This window comes from Xiphias gladius, chromosome 17 (genome assembly GCF_016859285.1).
Source record: "Xiphias gladius isolate SHS-SW01 ecotype Sanya breed wild chromosome 17, ASM1685928v1, whole genome shotgun sequence".
Lineage (NCBI taxonomy): Eukaryota > Metazoa > Chordata > Actinopteri > Istiophoriformes > Xiphiidae > Xiphias > Xiphias gladius.
The window spans coordinates 4,771,375-4,791,828 of NC_053416.1; the positions used below are offsets into that span (position 1 = coordinate 4,771,375).

The 20,454-nt window shown below is 41.2% G+C and overlaps 1 protein-coding gene across 1 annotated transcript; it reads left to right on the forward strand.

Annotated features, from left to right (window-relative positions):
• Positions 1–211: 211 nt before the first annotated feature.
• Positions 212–20,234, forward strand: castor2 (cytosolic arginine sensor for mTORC1 subunit 2). The gene is made up of 9 exons (XM_040150710.1): positions 212–447; positions 6,014–6,084; positions 7,559–7,752; positions 11,272–11,404; positions 12,052–12,175; positions 13,853–13,963; positions 15,163–15,245; positions 16,634–16,728; positions 17,100–20,234. The coding sequence occupies exons 1-9, from the start codon at positions 335–337 to the stop codon at positions 17,160–17,162; spliced, it is 987 nt and encodes a 328-aa protein (XP_040006644.1). The 5' UTR covers positions 212–334; the 3' UTR covers positions 17,163–20,234.
• Positions 20,235–20,454: the final 220 nt, after the last annotated feature.

Sequence of the window (20,454 nt, forward strand, 5' to 3'; positions counted from 1 at the left end):
AGGGTCCGTTTTTACCTCTTTGCTTTCTTTATTCCAGCCCTGCCTCCCTCTTTCTTTCTCCATTTAATACGCCTTAGCCTGCTGCCGTGTGTGCGCACGAGTGCGTGCGTGCGTGCTTGCGTGTGTGTGTGTGTATGAGTGTGTGAGTGTGGGAGAGAGAGAGAGAGAGAGAGAGAGAGAGAGCGAGAGTGAGTGTGTGTGTGTGTGTGTGTGTGTGTGAGAGAGAGAGAGAGAGAGAGAGAGTGTGTTTATTTATTTATTTATGCATCTTATTTGAAAGTACCTTTTAGGTTTTTTACATTTTAGTCGTTCCTCAAATGAGAAGACGTAAAAGATGGAGCTTCACATTTTAGAGCATAGCTTGAAAGTGGCGAGTATAGAGAAAGAGGGGATCCAGATTTGCACTCACGGATTAATAAAACTCGCCTTCCTGGCCTCCAAAACAAGGTACGTGAAAAATACACAGTGTCATTTGTGATTCCTCGCCGGCTCCTGTGCCGTCCGCGTTTACCGCGAGGGCACCCGCCGTGGGTAACGTTACGGCAGACTAACGCCGGGCTCTGCGTGTGTCCGTGTGCCTCTGTTGGGAAAAGGCAGCGGCGTTCGTTCGTTCGTTCGTTCGTTCGTGCCTGCCCGCGGCCAGTTCCTGTAGTCGTACCGACGCTTCAGCGACGCAGATGCAGGTGTTGTTCCGCGGGCGGCCGGAGCGTGCTCGGTCTCTGCCACCGGTTCCCAGGCCTGTCCTCGTTCCGTAGTGTCATTTTGTAGCTTTGTGCCGTCCGTAGCTGGGTCGAGGCCAGCGGGTGTGTGTGTGTGTGTGTGTGTGCGCGTGTGCGTGTGTGTAGGAGTGTGTGCAGCCCGTTTGCACCTCTATTAGGAATATTAGAACCACACCAGACAAACGTGTATCCTGCTCAGCATCAGGAAACTTTCATTTAAACAACGGCCCAGGCAGGGACACAACAACAGGCCTTCACACTCGTCAACTTCTGTTGTGCAGTTGTTGTTGTTGTTGTTGTTGTTGTTGTTGTTGTCTTATTACCACCACGGTCTATTAATATTAGCCAAAGCAAACGAGTTCACCTCACTGACACACTGGCCGGTGTCCTCCCCGGCTATTTTATGGCAGGCAGGGTCAGTCATTAGCCCAAGTGTGGCAGTGAACCGGTAACCAACTCTCCCTGTGAGCTGGAGAGAAGGAAGTTACTGATGAAACACAGTTTCCAGATTACTGAGTACCTGATGCCATTACAATGACCCTGAGGCTATAACTAATGTTCACTCTAACTACCAGTTCATCTGCTGATTATTGTTTTTGATCGGTTGAAACAGTGGAAAAATGCTCATCACACTTTCCAAGGCACAGTTTCCAAGGTGACGTCTTTAGAAGTCTTGCTCCGTCCAACCAACCGTCCAGAACCCAAAGACATTTGGTTTACAATCATACGAAACAGAGAAAGGCAGCAGATCCTTATACTGGAGAAGCTGGAAACAGAGAGTGTTGGACATTTTTGTTTGGATTTAAAAAAAAAAAAAAAAAAGACTTATCCAAATAGTAGCTGATTCATATTCTGTCAATCGAACGATCAATTAATTGTTCCAGCTCCTCAACCCAACAGCATAATCTCATCACCCTCAGCCCCTCTTGGCTGGATGTGTGCCCCACGTTTGATTACATTTACACACTTTGGCTACCGTTCATCAGTGGGATCCCCTCAGTGTGTGCACAGTGCGATTTGAGTCGTCATGTTGTTCTTTTCTAAGGAGCTCTGGGCATCGCGACCCAAGTGTCAAACCACATATTTAGCGTCTGTAACAGGAGAGGCAGAAGCTGCTGTGTTGATGTAAGTGAGGAGGTAAACACACGATAAGTGCGGCTTTGCTTTTTAAACCAACTTGTGTGGTTTTGTTTTTTCCACACACGGTACTGCAGCTTTGATACAGTCAATCGTCAGCAACTGCTAAATAAGTCAAAAACCTCTTGGTCTTGTCCTTTATCAGCCATTGCAGGCTCATTGTCAGTGAACTGAGATGTCAATGTAAGTACCAGGAAATGGAGAGCAAAACAATGATAGATGATATTAAGAGTTGATCAGACAATGACGTGTCCCTTTGACCTGTATGTAAGGTCCATTATAGTTGATCTCGTAACATAGAGCAGTAATTGCTTGCGCTAACCACTGTTCAGCCGACACGGCTTCTTCCGCGGGAGACATCAAATTTTCATCCACCTATAATTTAACATTCAAAGAGCTGGTCTCTGACTGCATCTGCATCTACTGTGTGTGTGTGTGTGTGTTTGTGTTTTGATGCTTTTGCTGTTTGTGTCCAGTCTGTGGGTGTGATTATGAACTCAGTCTAGTTTCTTTGCTGGTATGCAGCATAACGGAAACAGTTATGGCTTTTTAATTTCTGGATTTGGGTGTTAAGTAAACCCAGCGCTTGTAAACGATTGCCTTGTATTTCCTGTAATTTTAGCTTTTGCATTTTGGATTTGGCTTTGTCGTAACCCCCCCCGTGGTGTTCAGGCCAGTAAAGTAATATGAATATGAGCATCAGTTCAGACTAAAGTTTGCTCTCACATTTTTGGTGAAGTCAGCGGTAAATGTAAGGAAATTCAGTGGCAGAGATTTGATTGAATGAATTCTGTCATACCCTGAAAGGCTCTTGTCAAATCGTCCCAGGCTCAGCTGGACGCTGGATCTGGTGTTTGCGGCCTTTTCTAAAGTGGTGCACCCTGTCTGAGGCTGGATGTTTGTGTGGTCATGGCAGCCATTCATTAATGATTACGCAAATTCGTATCATTTGACTACAGAACATGAGTGTCCCTCAGATGACACTGGTTTTGCAACTAGTTTCTTTTTCTGACTGACCTCCCCACGCTCTCGTCCTCCACCTTATTTTGTTGAAGCAAGAACCTTGGCAAACCTAAGTGCCTGCTCCTTGATAAGCCCATTAAACAACTTACTTTCATCTTTTATCATAATGTTGTATTGTGCCTCCTTTCTCCACTGAATGCATGCATGCTTAGGTGCTGATTTGTTTTACTCCAGTCCATTTTTCTTCTGCAGTTGTTACCATCACATCTCTCATTTTGTCTGTCTTGTCTCTTTTTCCATGCCTTTCACAACAACTGACTGATGTTATTTATTTAACAAAACGCATAAAATGAAGGGGAAAAACTACTTATGACTTGCACAAAGATAAAAAATGAGAATTACCGGAAAACTCTTAACTGTGCTCCAAGCAGCCCCTTGGACCAGACAGAATTCAAACCTAGGATGCTGTGATTACATTTTATACCTCAAAGTTAAGCCAACTGAGGTCAATGTGTGCTCCTTATTTGCCCTTTATTCATTGAATGAAATTTCACATTTGTTGACTGGATATATGTACATGGCTCTGTATCATGTGGAAAATATTGATTTTTATAGGTACCAGTACAATACCAATACACCTTTTTCAGTACCTTAAGGGAATATCACCATTTTTTAACCAATTTGTTTGCATCTAACAGTATATGCCAAAACTGCTCAGTGCATCATTGTTAAAACAGTACTAATCAACATCTTAATATAAACAATGGATTAAATGACAGTGTGAACGGTGAAAAGTGTCACTTGCATATACAAACCTACAGAGACTTATCAACCAACTCTGCAGCTCCCCCCAGCGCCGCTGAGCTTTTTAGCCTCTCTTAGCTCATTGTTTTGGTTTTCCAGGCCCACAAACAAAAGCTCTCATCACCCGTCGTGTCCATCAGCAGCAGGTAGCTCTGGTAAAACCCACTGTGAACTACGTGCCCTGCACCGAATTACCGACAGATAGAGTTAGCGACTAGCTGGTGAACACAGCGGAGCGTCCAGTAGATTGGGAGTCATATATTTTGTGACATTCGTCAGGTGGTGAGAGCAGGACTCCAAATGAGTACTAATGTTTCTCCGTGTCTGCTGGATGTGCAAATAAGTTTCCGTTTTGCTGACAGCTTTAGGAGGTGATTATATCAGTATTGTCTTTTCAGCCGCCAAATGGCCAAATAAAAAAGTAAATTAATACAACTTTAGCATTTGATAAAACATAATCTAAAGTTTAAAAAAAACAAAAAACCGGTTCCCACTATAAATCAGGATATATCTTATGAAAGAGTAAATAGCCTCAGAATCTAATCAGGCATTTGATTCCTACTTCCGATACTTTTTGATACTTGATGCCACGAATGCATTTCAGTGTCTCAGCCTTAACTATAAATAGTGGAGATTTGAAGATATGAAGGTGTTTTCCTCATGACAACACGAGTGAGATAAATTCAGCGTGCTAACTTACATCATCCACTCTGAAACTAAATGAATTTGAGTAGGACGGTTTTAGTTTTGCAACGTTTTGTGATTTTTGCTGATAATAAATCCACAAGACATTTGCTTTGATCTTTCCATGTTTTGTCAAAGGCTGTGAGTGGCGTCGGAGTGCAGTGCCTTACACTATGAATTTATCTAAATACTCCCTGTAAGGTTCCTGGCATAAACATGCAGGCTAAATGTTCAGTGATCTCCCTCTCGGCGACGGGTAATATACAGAATCTCTGCAGTGATTTGCTGTTTCATTGCTGATCCGGATAGACGCTGTCATAGAATAAAGTAAGTCATTAAGTAGCGCTGATAACGACATGATCTTGATTTAGAGGAGTATTATCTGCCCAGACACGAGACAAAAAAACCCAGGGCTCATCATCCTAATGTCCTAGCTCAACAAAACACACTGCAAGTCAAAGTGACAGTTAACAGCTCATTTAATTCCAAGAGAAAGTGCCGCTGTTTCCATAGAGAGCTTTGCTGAGTCGTGCTGTTGTTCACCCGTCGTTCTTCACACCTTTCAGCCAAATATGAAGTGCGAGCATTCAACCGCTGACCTGTAAAGAATGTGATTATCACAGGAGTGTTGTGCTTTTCCAATGCACCGCTTTCCTTTGTGCTTAAGAAAGTCTGCTGGACGTGATTTCAGGCTGATTTTTTTCCTTTACAATCTTAGAACATTTTTGGTTTGGTGAATTCAATCTTGACAATTGAATTTCAGACAAAGTCAGCCAAAGAAACCTTAGACGCACCAGAGGAAAGTTGTGACGTACAGTTTTTTAGAAAAGGGTCATCTTAACAAAATGGATTTCCTTTATTTAATGAGAAACACAGAAACATTCGTGGTTGTTATTAGACATTTTTCAATAATAATGGAAATTTAAAACTAGTGTTTTGGTACTGATACCAAAATTATACTTTTTGAATACTGGCACTGAAAAATATAAACATGTTTTTCTACAAAACCCTAACAGAAGAAGTCAGACTATTCAGATGTTTAGCAAAGACAAGCAGCTGCACATAACATAACTGAAATAAAATACAATGTAAGATTGGCACAGTTATGATTTAAATCAGGGACTACACAAACCTGACCAGACCAGCTTTCTGTACTTCACAGTTTAAACTGCTCACGAAGTAGAAACTGCCCAATAAAGCTCTAATGTTGTTCATTCATCGTTATCGAGGTAAATCTGATCATTTATCTTAATAATAATGTCAGGTCATAACGTAGAGCCCTATGTTTATGGATTTAGGGAAAATCTCTTGATGGTTGAGATTCCTCCCACAGCGAGGTTTGCCCTGCTTTGTGCTGGGGAGGCTTATACTGGAGGCGGAGCAGCAGTGTGTTTTATTGATGACCCGGCTATGAGCCTGATATTCAATATAAAATGATAAGGAAGACATTTACAGGCGTAGATGCGGCCTTGTGTTGGGCCCCGCACATCTCATCGTCGGAGGCTTTCATATGAATCTGTCCCCTTAATTCTGCAAACAGACAATTTGACGTGTACTTTATGAACGCTTCAGGGAGCAGTAGAGCTGACCTGAGTCATGACGAATGTAGTCGAGACAGCAGTACAGACAACCCCCCCCCCCTTTTTTTATCATGAATTAATATACTTGATCTGTCCTCTCTTTTTCTCTCTCTCCCTCCTATTCAGATGCAAGTTTTTCAGTTTGACAGAGACTCCGGAGGACTACACCATTATCGTCGATGAGGAGGGCTTTAAAGGTGGGCCTCGCTTCCTGGATCTTTAAAAGTCACTGTGGCAACCATAGATTGGGCAGCAGGAAAAGATCACATTGTGGAGTCTCTGATTCTCTCCAGGACCACGTAGCGCTAGCTGCCAATATTTTGAGCACACTTTGTCATTACGGGTGTAAGGGCCAAGCTGCAGCTCTGCGTGTTTTGTGGTTGGCTGAGTGAGTGAATCCATGTCATTACACATCCTTTTCCAGGGTGACCCTCCTTGGTTACCCTGGAGACGACAGGCTATTTGTTGCATAACTGGCTCAGGTATTTTCTACTGGTGACTGGCTCTGAGTGTGTTAGTGCCTGTTTTTCTGATGAAACTAAACTATGAAACTCAAGCAAGCAATGTCATTTTTTAAACTTCCAAAAGAGGCCGAAACTACATTTCTTGATCTTGATGTGGACCGTAAACTGTATATCCATCTACATGAACGCTAAACGCTGAGGTGACTATTAGAATGTCAATCCAGTCCATTTAAAGGACGTGGAGGTGTAAAGTGCTCATAGCTGTGGTGTCTCTGCACCAAATTCCCCAGAGATCATTTGTCAGTTAAAGCCACAATTGATGGCATAATGACAAGTGTTAAAATGTAGTGTTACATTATTATTAATTCAATTTTTAATTAGTAAGATGTACAATGTTCTTTTTCTTCGTACAAAAGTTTCATAGTTTGGAATTTGAGTTTCTGTTGTAGGTCAACCCCCTCTTAAAAACGATTTTTTTTTTTTTTTTTTTAAATCATTGGTCAGGAGGTCAAAATCTCTCATTAGAATTAATTGGGTTTTTTTTTACTGTATCCTTCATTTCTGTTCAGACAGTGTAGTCAAACAGGAGTGAGTACCATCGGCTAGACTGGAATTTACTAGGACAGGCAGAAAAGCTTGTCCGGTACAGAGTCTGGGGCTGATGCTCCGTCACTGACTCTAACATAGGGTGGAGTAATAATATTGTATTTTCTATAATTCCAGGTAAAGAAATGGCATCACAAATAGTGCTCAGTATTTCTTATAACAAAAGTATCAGCATAAAAGATGACAAACAGGAACTAGTGGACATAAAAAATAAGTAGCAGTCATATCTCATGCTGGTTGCTCATTTTAACTGCCCAGTGTCTTTTCTGTTTATTCCATACGTTATCGTCACCTGTGCGTTCTTCCCAGGAACGAGCCGGAAGGCATCAAATGTTCAAACAACTAGAATAAAAAAGTTTCATGAACTGGCCACATGTTAAGTCACTGTTGTGCATTATAAATACAACTGTGTTACCGCCACCGTGACAAAAGCTGCAAGTCCCCTGACACTGCTTACTTTGTGTTGTGACCTTTTTAGCCAGTCCCGAGATCAGTGGAAATAACCTCTTCTCAAGGCTTGTGGCTTAATTTTGTGACAGAACTGCTGCAGACGTGTACGTCCCCTTCGCCTCTTTCTGACTTGACTGTCTGTCCATTCCAGAGCTGCCCCAGTCAGAGCACATCAGTGTCGCTGATGCCACGTGGTTGGCCCTTAACGTGGTGTCGGGGGGCGGCAACGCCTCCAATTCGCAACCCATCGGAGTCACCAAAATCGCGAAATCGGTCATTGCGCCGCTGGCAGATCACAACATCTCTGTTTTCATGCTGTCGACGTATCAGACGGACTTCATTCTGGTGAGTGTGGATAGCAACGTTCCAGTACGACTTTTGTATTGTGCGTGAAACTTTTTTCATTTAAATGAACATCTTCAACATGATCTCCAGTAGGCAGAAAATATGTACGGTTCGTGACACCAATCACAACCGCACTCATGGGAAATTCAGCAAAATAAAAAAAAAATCCCCCCAAAATATACATTCTTAGTCTCAGTATATCCTGTAGGATTAAAAGGCTGGGCAAAATTATTTGTATAGCACCTTTTACCAAGGAGGCAACTCAAAGTGCATTACATAAGACATAAAAGGCATCAAGACAAGATATCAAAGAAACACAAGGCAACACAAAAGACACATCTAAATTGGATTTAAAAATAAAATGGAATAGGAGATTAAAAAAAATACGCTAAGATCGAATAAAAGAGATAAAACCGGAGAATAAAAATGCCAGTGCAGTAATTGGAAGTTTATGGACTCAAATGGCAACAAGATTTTACAGTGGTACCAAGTATATCCAGTCGACAGAAACTGCTAAACGACAGATCTCTTCTCCACTGTCTGTCTCTGTGTTCAATGATAACCGCGTTGTGTAATGGGCGAGATGATATGGCTGTGGCTGCTTCACAACAAAAGCCACCCTGTGTTTCACCGGTTGACTGCTCTTTAATGTGAAGCTCCGGTACAGCTGTAGCAGAGAGAACAGTGAACTGCGAGGCTTTCATTTTACAAATAACATTACAGACAATAAAACTGGCTTATATACATGCATCGTTTCACGTGAATCCCCTGTGTGTGTGTGTGTGTGTGTGTGTGTGTGAAGGTAATTTATATCCCACTCAGGAATGACAGGCGCCGACACTAACAATGACAACGACTGTACACAAGAGTTCGTTACAGAATGTAAATACATTGAATGGCTATAACAGAAAAATGCTGACCAAATACTAAAAACGGGTTTGATTTCATAAAAATCTTTAAAATTACTTCTTACAGTGACATATCGACCCTTCAGTTTTTTGAGGGAGGGATGTAAATTTAATGGCATTTTTCTTTCCAGACTGAATTTAACAACAAAATAAATCAAGTTCATCAGCAAAAATAGAATTTAAAAAGAAAAGAAAAGAAAATCCAGACATTACAAGGAAAATAACAAACAATACAGTATCCCATACAATAGAAACCTGGACAAATTAAATGAGAACTCAAAGCTAAGTTTCTTGAATTGTTTCACTTCACACGCATCACTGACCACTAACAGCACTGGGTGCAGTTAGGAAGCTAATCGTATTTGTTTAAGATCAGGTTCACAGCATGCTTTAAAAGTCGCATTATTTGTCTATTATGCAACAACTGGCAACACAATTGTTTACGTCCACATACCTGACACGAAAAAGCAATAACCTTGGATATAATGTACCCTCCACAGCCCCACTTCCTTTGATTTAGGAAGAAATCCCCTCTCATACCGAAGCCTTTTTGGCCACAGGGAGTCTTTTTTTATTTATTTATTTATTTTTTTTTATTGCCTTGCTCTAGTGGAAAAACAAGGTCTGCTGAACAGCTCTGGCATGTTTATGAAAATGAAAGGAAAAAAAACCTGTGTCAATGCTGATTATCTGTTACATAAAGGGGATCAGCAGCTCCGGCTCTTTCTGGAATTCCAGGTATCATAGCCGGGCCCGTCTCCTGTCTCAACACTGGCTGCCCCTACCCACGATCCTAATTATCGGCGTTTTAGATAAAAGGAGGCAAAAACCTGCTGTGTTCACCCTGTCGCCCACCACCGCCACCCGTCCTCGTCTCACACTGCGTCGGATTGTATTACAGAATCTCTTGAGCAGACCAAAAGACAGACCAGCTTAAGATCTGTGTTTTCTTTTTTTTTTCCACTGTTAGGATCTTTTGTGTTACATAAAGCGGTAAAGCCTGACCCAAATGATGAATGCACTCATTTAGACAGAGGCTTAAGTATCCTGACTGAGGCAAGCAGCTCAGAGCAGCTACACACCAGCTTCTCACAAGCAACTTCACATTCTGCTTCACTTCTTCTGCTTCCCGCGTGCCCCCCGCGCACGAACACGCGCACACACACACACACACACACACACAAATTCAATTGAAGTATAAAAACTGTCACCCTGAATAAAGAAACACTCTGGTACTCAAATATAAATGTACTTCACCAGCTCCGGGGATCACCTTTGTGTCATGAACAATAGATTTGTTGAGAGACAACAAAGGCTTTATCTATTGATTCAAGTCCAAATTAATCTCCTATCAATGTACTCGGCTCCATTATATTTAATGTTTCTAGGTACCGGCCGGCATGACTACTAAATAAAAGATCTTTTAGTGGGGTTGTAAAGCTTTAACTGCTCATTGTAGGCTGTATTACGATGAAGCAGTTTACAATAACTTCAGTCGTAATCTGATTAAAGTATTTTCAGAATGCAGAAGCCAATGAATTACAAATGAAAGGATATTGCAGAATTAATGAATATACTTATAATCATATTTTTATTATAATAAAAAAATAATTAACATAATTTATTAAGTGTTTTTAAACTGGCCCTCTGAAAGTGAAACTCCGAAACAGACTGGGGAACTTCAGAGGATTTTGTCTAAATTACATTTCATCGTGTACAGTAGAGAGGCAATGAAGGTTTATTAGACAGAAACGTTGTATGAAACACATATAAAGTAAACCAGCAGTAGAAATTTTATAATTACCCCTTTGACATTATATTTGAGGAAAAAAATCCACAATAAAACACAATATCACCCAAAAACCATTAGCATTGCACCCTTTTTTTTTTTTTTTTCCATTTTCTTTTCAATGTTGCCCCCCCCCCAGTAGCAGAGCGGCCTAATGTAACAATGTCAGTCCGTCCATCCATTCCTCCATCCATTTGCCCAACACTGTGGTCCACAGCAAGACTACCGGCCAGACTGCTATGAAATTTGCCACTACTTTGCTCCAAGACGAGGCATCTCCAAAACTAATTTCCATGAAATATATATTTATGGTCCCCAAACGATGAATCTGAATGTCTTTTGTTGACCTTCACTGTGTTTTTAAAATGCTGTCCTAATGCATTTCTTTGCCATTTTGTATTCCCTCTGTGTTCGAAAGGTTCCACTCAAATAATGTCGCCTCGCCATCCTGCCCGGCTCTGCCGAGGCAGGTGTTGTACTGTGTGTACTGTAGTGGTGAAGTGAGACCTGACCCCGCAGGCATAGTTCCTGGTTAGCTGCAAATTGCAGGAAACAGTCTGACCTTAAACCGGCCTTCAGCCATCATACACAAAGAAATGCAGCGGAGGCAGAGATACATTTATCATTTTCTCCAACTATATAAAGCTCACGGTGCAGCTATGAGCTGTGCTGAGTATACAGAATACAACTGTTGCTTTTCCTCAAACTCGGACGCGTCCCTTTCCTCCTGTACGTGCGGAGTATGAACAGTCAAAGCCCCTTTTCTGGAGATTATCAGAAGCCATTTTGAGAAATGTAGGAAGTCTCGTTTTTTGTCTTCAGGTTCGAGAGCGAGACCTGCCAATGGTCATGCACACGCTGTCTTCCGAATTCACTTTGCTTCGGGTGGTCAACGGGGAGACCGTCGCTGCACACAATCTGGGAGTCACCAATGGATTTGTAAAGCCAAAACTTGGTAGGTGTAAACATTTGTTTGTGTATCTTTTTTTTTTTTTATAAAAGCAAAATTTTGAAAATTGCAAATTCAGTATGCAATGGAAGTGCACTGGTGCAGAGGCTATGAATCAAATCCAAGCTGTCTGTTGCACAGTTTCTAGTCGACACCACAATGAAAAGCAAATGGCAAATGTATTCAGGGATTTTGTTGTAATTGAGGATCCAAGTGAACTGGCAGTGTACATTATTATTCCAACCTATAAAACTGTCACGTTTAACAAAATATAGTCTGTAGAAATATTCATCACATTGGGCAAAACAAAAGTGTTTGGCGTTTCGTAACACGCATTTACAGCTTGAAAGTTTGTTGACCTTGGAGAAAAGCTGTTTCACAAAACAATCTTAGCGCTGGGATCACATACCAGCTTGTTCTAGGCTTTCAACCATATCCCATAGTAGTGATGGAACTGTTGATGTTCAAACTCTCCTTTTTCTCAGCACTTTGTGGACTTTGTGTACATGTTGGTTTTGAAGTTTAGCTCTGAAGTTCATTGTCTGACCTTTGAGGTAGCAGCTTTCAAAAATGTGGTGAGACTGAATGCTCACTATGGTCATGCTTCTTAGCTATATTGCTGCCTCATGCGTTTGATTATTTTTGTTTTTCAGTGCCCCGTCCCATCATTCACCCTTTATCTAGTCCCAGCAACATGTTCTGTGTGACCAGCCTGGACCCAGATACACTGCCCTCTGTAGCCACCCTGCTCATGGACGTCATGTTTTACTCTGGGGGGTAAGAAGCAGCTTGTTCTTTTAAAAAACGAAGGCTTTTTTCATGCGGTACCAGCGTGGCACACCACTCTAGGCTGAAAATTTAAGGATTTAGTGTATGAAACTGAGGAATCATGGCGAATGTCCTCTTGGGATGTATGAATCAGTCGCCGGATGTTACCCATAATACCTGTTTGAACTGAGAGAAAATTAAGCACAGGGGAACAATAAGAAAAGACGTCCATTCATGTGTTCTTCGTGTGTTTTGCTGGATTAAGGTTTTTTTTTTTTTTTAGGACTTGATTTTATCTCCAAAATACCACTCAAGGAAGCTCATTGGCTTTTTTCTTTTTTCCTTTTTAGTTGTTGTGTTCCAGTATTTGTAATTACATTACTACAAGCAAAGTGCCTTTTAGCCACATTAGCAGCGGGACTCTCACAAATACTGAATGACATTTATGGTCCCCAGAAAATGAATCCTACTGACTTTTGTGATCCCCTGACTTTTCCTCAAGCAACGTTTTTCGAATTCAAAATTTACAGTTAAAGCAGGAGTGCCATTAAAATAGTCTTCGTTTATCTATCAGTTCATATGAGCGATGCTTGCCCTATCTGTTGTCCACATCCACGTTGTACTGAATGAAAAGCCTCTCCTTCAGCTCATTAAATCCCTGCCGCCTTCTGAAGGCACCAGCGGGACACAAATGTTGATAAATCTGCAGCTTCTGATTGGAGAAGTCCAGCGCCAGAGTGCGATACCGTTCCACACGGCTGCCCGCTGTCTTCTTTAAATCACACTGTGCGACACCAGGCTGCTACAGAACCACCACACACTCCTCTACACACATCAGATTGGTCGGTTGTAACTCGGCATTGTGTTGCTTGTGCAGGACATGTCAGATTATAGCCGCTCATTAATCCTGTGTGTTATTACCTCTCTTCCATCTTTCTTTGTGCAAAAGTGGGGTTTTGTGCTTTACTCTTGAAATGCATAACGGTGCAAGTGTTGTCGTGTCACATTTTTACGCCATAATGTAACAATCGATGGCAACAGAAACAGTAGTATTAAGGCTGATTGGATTGATGTGATCATATGAATGGCTTCATCAGCATTTTTTGTAATTCATACCTATCATTGTTGTCTAAATTACATAAAGAGCCACACCAGCTGCCTCCAGCTGCAGATCTGTGGTGATGGCGGTTCCGGTCGCGCTGCTCTGCACCATCCAGACAGAAACGTGATTTCCCGGAGACGAGCCTTTCCATTTGTTGAGCTAGTGTTGTCATGCATCACTGTGCTTTGAAGCCAGTGATGTGACTGGCTGAGAGTGTATTTATTAATCAACTCACCCTCTTATCTGTATTCCACCTCTGCCAGCCCTTGTGCACTTCATTAAGAGTTCACGTTATTTTATCTCCCCTTGTATAAAACATTTTTCGTCATGATGGACACAGAGAGAGATCAGGTTAAAAATCTACAAAATGGCCCTTTACAGTGTTGCCACACAGTACATTTCCACAGCCAGCAAAAGTTCTCCATTGCTTTGGCGCTCGCCTCTTAATTGTTCCCGGGATAAAAATGAAAATTCATGAAACTTAACTGAACATGACTTTTAAGTGGGGCTGGTCACAGGGTATGAAAAATGTGATTTCTGCATCACTAGTCCAACCACACTGAGCACTGTCCTTTCCTTCCCAGGCCAAAAGAGCCCGGAGCATCCAGCGAAGACTCCAGCCACATCCGCTTCTTCTCCTTCTCCCTGATCGAGGGCTACATCTCTCTGGTCATGGACGAGCAGACAACTCAAAGGTTGAGTAGGAGAAAACACCCGCAATACAACAGTATAATTATTTTTGCTGCTGCGTTATTAACCACGCTCTCAAGATGTCGTTTTCTTATAGCCAAGACTAGGCTGGTATATAATGTTTATGCAAGAGGAACAAATTTATGATTGTTGTTTGATGGAGCGATTAGTTTGTTGCTAAGCAATAACAGAGCAGTTGGGTATATACAATGTACTTAAGTCACAGTGGGTTTCAGTCTGACTCATTTATTCTCCACTGCCTCCCCCTCTTTTGCACAGTAGACTCTATTTAAGCAGGAAGCCTATAAAAGAAACCTGAACGGCTGCAGATCCCATGCAGGTGCTCCCGTATTAGCACATCGGATCATACATTGTCCAGCCATAATTGAGGCATCCCCTTATATGGGTCAGTCATGACTTTAAGCCACGTGGAGGTACAACAATAATTGGAACAAATTATATTTTGTTACAGTCCCTATTTCGTTAATGCAGCATATAGGTCAGCCTTGCCCCCACGTTTTATGTAAGACCTAATGTGTTGCCTTAAAGGAATAGGTCACCCATTTTATTCTACTTTACGGTGGCTCTCTTATTCAGTGCAGTGGGTTGGACAGTAGTGACAGAATCTACCTGCTGCTGTTCATATGTTTGGCTCCCACTGCTGGATGGTTAATAGTTAGCTTCTCGTGCCGCACTTCCTCAAAGCTTCTGTTAACTGTGCCAGGTGTCTGCCATTTGTTGCACCACCACTGGTAGTTACATCAAAATACAATCCTATACTAATACTAATACAATCGATACAGGTAAGTTTATAGGAGCTATACACTGATTGTATCTGGTTTCACATGATATCGAACCGTTAGCACAACAAAAGTGGCCAATATAGGCTTTTTATCTAGTGTGACTACGAGGTTAGCACTAGGGCCAACCACCGTAGAATAACGCCTGAACACTCCAAAGTTGAAGTACTGGGTAGCATAGTGAGTGCAGTATGTAGGAGCATTCCCGATGCAACTCCCAGGTTGATTTTTCCTGCATCTCAATAGTAAAAAACCCACTGAAAATAAATGTAAAAACGGGATAATAAAAGGGTAATTTCGGTTGGATTTTTATTCTGTCTCATAAACTCAACTATGATATTTTTTTACTGCATATTAAGTTTTGTATTGACCCTTAATTTGTTAATTCCTTTCTTCTCTTCAAGGTTTCCAAACAATGTTCTCTTCACCAGTGCTTCTGGTGAGCTTTGGAAAATGGTTCGCATCGGGGGACAACCTTTAGGATTCGGTGAGCAACAAGTTTTTGTTTTGTTTTTTTTTGACTTTCTTGGCAGAAGGCTGGTCCAAATGGCAGAGTTTACTGTTACAGTACCAGAGATTAACCCATCTCCAAACACAATGTATCCTATAGTATCAGTAAAATAGCTATACTCATTATTGATACGATTGATAGTACAGATGCTGCAGCCCCTTCGTCGCAAACTGAGACCGATGTCTTCATGTGCACTTCCCCAACTCCGCTGCACCGTTTCCAACTAAACAACCTACTTTTAGAGAATTTCATACTACAATGACTTCGACTCTCAGCAGGAGTTAGCATCAAATTTAACAGCTTTTCTCAGCTGTCAGGATCAGAGTTGAAGTGCTGAATCTGCATCAGCATCTGGTGATAAATCTGTTCTGCCGGTTTCGATTTGTACTGCCTGCCTGTGTGTTCCAAGGAAGCAGCCAATACAGTCAATTCTTACAATAATAATGGTATAATAGTATATAATAGTAATGTTGGTTTTGGAGCTTTTATTTTAACAAGTGTGAATCCTGTGTGAGATCTTGTATCTCATGTACAAGAAAAGATTTGTGTTTAGGAAGAAAATTAAACCCCCAAATAGAATTCAAAATTTGTGTGAGGCTGATCCGTAGCATAGTCATTGACAAAAAATAACCAATAAAGCACCCGCTGCGATTGAGAGCACACAAAAACAAGTTTGCACGGGAGCAGATAAGTGGAAACTAGACATGTCACCAGTCCATCCTAAGAACCAGTGTCAGCGTCGATCTGTTGAAGTGAAAATTCCTCGTTCTAGCTGATCGCGTCATGTCAGTTTTAGGGAGTCGCATTCCCCCGGTTAAACGTCCATATCATACCAATTATTTTACATTTATATGCTTGATAGTTTTGAATTAGGAACTCCAGTAATTTGCCAGATTTAGGAGGCTGCATCTTTTTATTTCAGTGTGTCAGATAGATATTCAATTAACATATCCTATCTTCTGCTGCTATGTAAATATAAAGGGGCCAAAAAAAGTTATCAGGACACTCCTAGAGGAACTGGATCGCTGAAAGTAAAAAAAGAAAAGCAAGAAAAGCAGCCGCCCCAGAACTTCCACAACTCCTAGAACACTGGATTATATGAAATAATTATTGTAAAAACATCCACTCGTAATTAATCGTGTTAACTAACATCCAGTAGGAAGTCGATTCAAAAGAAGACGGGTGGTGTTGATGAAAGGGAGCTGATCTGATGGGGCTGTGGGTTTAGAACCACTGTGGCAGGGACTCACTGCACATTCAAGTGACCTTGTACACAGTGATAACTGAAAATCAGCCCGTGATAGAGTGCATGAATTCCAGCAGGGGAATTCAAGAATCCGTGTCGTTTTTTTTGTTTTCTGCAGATGAGTGTGGCATCGTGGCTCAGATATCAGAACCCCTGGCAACAGCGGACATTCCAGCTTACTACATTAGCACCTTCAAGTTTGACCACGCCCTGGTAAGAACGGCACCGACCAATGAAGTTCATTTTGATTTAACACCGCACTCATGCTGTGGAGCTGCAAATATTAGTCGATCGACAGTAAAAAAACGATTCTGATAGCTGATTAATCATTTTTCAAGCAGAAACATTTGATGGCTCCAGGTTTCCAATTGTGAGAATTTGCTGATTTTCCTTATCTTATAGTAAATTACATTAGATGACATCACTTAGGGCTCCAGACAGTGGTGATGGAAATCTTTCACTGTTCGATCAAAAAACGTAATTGACAAATCAATTGCTGATTTAAAAAAAAAAAAAAAAAAAGGTTAACTGCAGCGCTAATACGCTGCTGTCGGCCGCTTTATAAAACCCCCTGTCTTCTCCAGGTTCCCGAGGAAAACATCCAAAGCGTGATTGGAGCTCTGCGAACCGAGAGCACGGCACAGTGAAGGAAAGCGTGAAAACAACCGTTTTCAAAGTCATTTCGTTCAAACGTTTCTCACGCCCGAAAAGTGCCAAGAGCTTATTAGCGGACTACTGTGGACCGGCTCGGAAAGAAGGAAGGGATCTAAGCACAGAGTGTTGGTGGAGTTTGGGGGGGGGTGTGGGGGTGTGACAGTGTGATAGGGATGCCTTTGTTACTTGATCATTTTCTTTAGCCTCACCCCTCCTTCCTTCCCTGGCACAGGGAAACTACTGCCTGCTCTGGTAGTTGTTGCTTTAGTTTACCAGACTGAATATGTTTGTTTTCCTCTCTAAAGCTGCTTCTTCCCACTCCCTGACCCTCATGAGCACCATACTGTATTAGTTAAATAATTCCTCTCATGGAAGGCTGACGAATGTACTCTCAAAAATGAAAGAAATATTATATATATCAAGGTCTCTCTTTTTTCTTCTTCTTCTTTCTTTTTTTTCTGGTTTGTCTTTGGTTTTTCCACAGGTCATTTTTCTCAGTGCCAAGATGTTTGAATGCCTAAACTGATGCCTTTGTCAAAATACCATACATGTGTGCAATTTAAGGAGACAAATTTGGAGACAGCCAGCGATGACAGACAGCCTGGTTGAGTAACGTGGTTTGTTTTCTTTCTTTTTTTTTTGCTTTTTTTTAAGCTGTTGAACGTGTTTAAGTTACAGCAACGATCTGACTGTTGGAATCCCTTCAGACTTAGGAGTGAAATTCAGATGCTTGGTCTGGTGAAACATGAAGTGAGATCCAAGAGCTCGATGAGGAGTTCATCTGTTAGTGCTTTGATACGTTGTACGCATTCGCACTGTGAGCAACCTGGTCGATGGGTCACACCGAATCAGCAGAACTTAACGACGCAAGTTTATTAATCGATTTTTCGTTAGCTAGCAAGCAGACTTTCTGCAGCATTACTTGAGAGTCAGAATAGTTTAAGAAACAATTATTTGATGTAGGAAAAAAATAATCAATGGTAGTTTTGATGTTTGATTTAATCACTGAAATTGCTTTTAAAGTATAACAAAAAAGAAAAAAAAAAGTATGCCCTACAAATATTTGTGCTGTTTGATTGTGTAAATTGAATCAAGATTGAAACTAGATGGATTGGCACACAGTGTGATGCAGGTTTCATGGCATCCTCATGACTTTGACATTTCATCTAGCGCCATCATCAGGTCAAAGGTTCGAATCGTCCAATACTTTGGTTTATGACCAAATACCTGCAAAACGAATGACTTTTCCATCAGCCTCAGCTAAACTTTGTCTTTAGAGTTGCTTTTGAAAATGTAACATTGCACTGTGAGCATGTTAGCAAACCACTACCAGATCAGCCGCTGCCATTTTTACATTTACTTCACCACAGATGCTGAGGATCAAAAACAAATTTTTTAATTCAACTTTTATCCGTCTTACAGTTTGGTTTTTCTTTACAATGAACAATACAGCCACACAAAAATGCCTGCATTGCACTGATTAACCTAAAAAATAGATATAAATTAGTCACTGAAATGAACGCGTTCTTCGGGCACTCTTAGACAAAGCCTATATTTAGTCGAGCACATTGCTTCAAAACGCTGACCGTTTTTGACTTCACAGGGTCGTCGTCGTCGGGGCAGAAAACAGTAAACTGATTAAACCTGGTGCCATATATAGATACACTGTCAACGTGGTTTCGCACAATGGAATAACTTACGAAATACGAGGAAAAGCCGCATGAAAAACAAAACACGAATGAATATCATTTAAAAACTGAAGTAAACTAAATAACAACCATACGAGTCATATCAGTGTAATGCGGATCCCTCAATGGGTACAGCACAAAATGTTGTTTATGATCTGTTTCTTCATTCGGACTCCAATGTGTTAAGACATCCGATTTGAAAATGTTGTTCAGTTCAGTTCACCACCTCTGATTCTTCAGCTCAATACATACATATATAGATCATATGCAGCTAAACTGAAAAAGAAATTACCGTTCGATGCTGCCCTACTTCAGTAGCTTACAGTCAATGTCACCAATATCATTGGCTGCCAATAATTTAAGGATCCAGCCCTCAGGTGAGTCTGAAGAAGGTGTAATATGAGTTGAGTTTGCTTAAAGGAAGAATCGGAGATTTTGAGAAATACACTTCAATTCACTTCCTTAGCGAGAGTAAGATGCGGGGATTGATACCACTCTCACATCTGTGCATTTACTGTGGAGCTGGAGCCAGGGGGCGATTAGCTTAGCTTAGCATAAAGACTGGAAGCAGGGGGAAACAGCACCTCTGAACATTACAAATGAACATGTTGTATCTTGTCTGTTTAATCTCAACACAAACGGAAATGTAAAATCGACATTTTGTGGTTTAGTGAAGAGTTGCAGTGACTTTTCCGGAAAGACAGAGAGTTGTTCATCAGTAAATAGTTAACACTGCGTAAAAAGCTTTGATTTAAACGCCCAATCGGAGTAAAAAAATGACTTGATAATCATGTTGCTCACAGTGTGAACCCGCAGTAAGACCTGAAGAAGAATGCAATGATGAAAATGTTTGCATCTACAGTAGTAATAAATGACTGAGCCACTTTGACAGTGTACTACAGTAATGACAGTGCGAGTGTGCTGAGCATAAGCTAAGGTTCACGCAGGGGAAGGAACGTTTCCCTCCGAGACCTGGAGTCCATCCAGGTCTTGAAGCTTCCCCTCCTCTGCCCCTGTCTGCACTTTAATGCAGGTTCCACCCCCACAGGCCTGCTGTAATGATGTGAAAATGGGGAGGGCTATTTACTTTAGAAAGATCCTGTCCAGATGGGGAGATTTCTCTTGGTCTCATTTGGCGATGATGTTTTTCTGGTTTGTTTTTTTTTTTTCTTTTTCTTTCATGACACCTTGCTCCTAACTGCAACCTTTCTTCTGATCAGTTTTGATTAGTTGAAACCCTATATTTATCAGTGTTAATACATGAGGAAGGTGACGTTTCTTCTGATTCCATTTCAAAGAAAATGTTAAAAGCTTTTCATTTGGAGCTTCTTGTGTGGAAAAAAAATAAAATAAACAAGCTTTTTTTTGAGCTTGACACGTGTTCCGTTTTTACCCATGTGTCGTTTTTACTGTCTTGACTTACCGACCTCTCACTCTTAGTTGCTCCCGATGTCTTCTTTAATCAGTAAACCGGTGACAACTTTGCCCAATCCGGTCTTCGGAGCTTCCAGATTACCTGTAAATCAGAATATCCAATCAAACCTTTTGGCATTTGAAACTATAACACTAAACACTGGCCTAAATTATAATCTAGGAG

Coding starts and splice junctions, on each gene's coding strand:
- castor2 (XM_040150710.1), top strand. CDS start 335: ATGGAGCTTCACATTTTAGAGCATAGCTTGAAAGTGGCGAGTATAGAG. Junction 6,085..7,558: donor CGATGAGGAGGGCTTTAAAG/GTGGGCCTCGCT, acceptor TGTCCATTCCAG/AGCTGCCCCAGTCAGAGCAC. Junction 13,964..15,162: donor GACGAGCAGACAACTCAAAG/GTTGAGTAGGAG, acceptor CTTCTCTTCAAG/GTTTCCAAACAATGTTCTCT.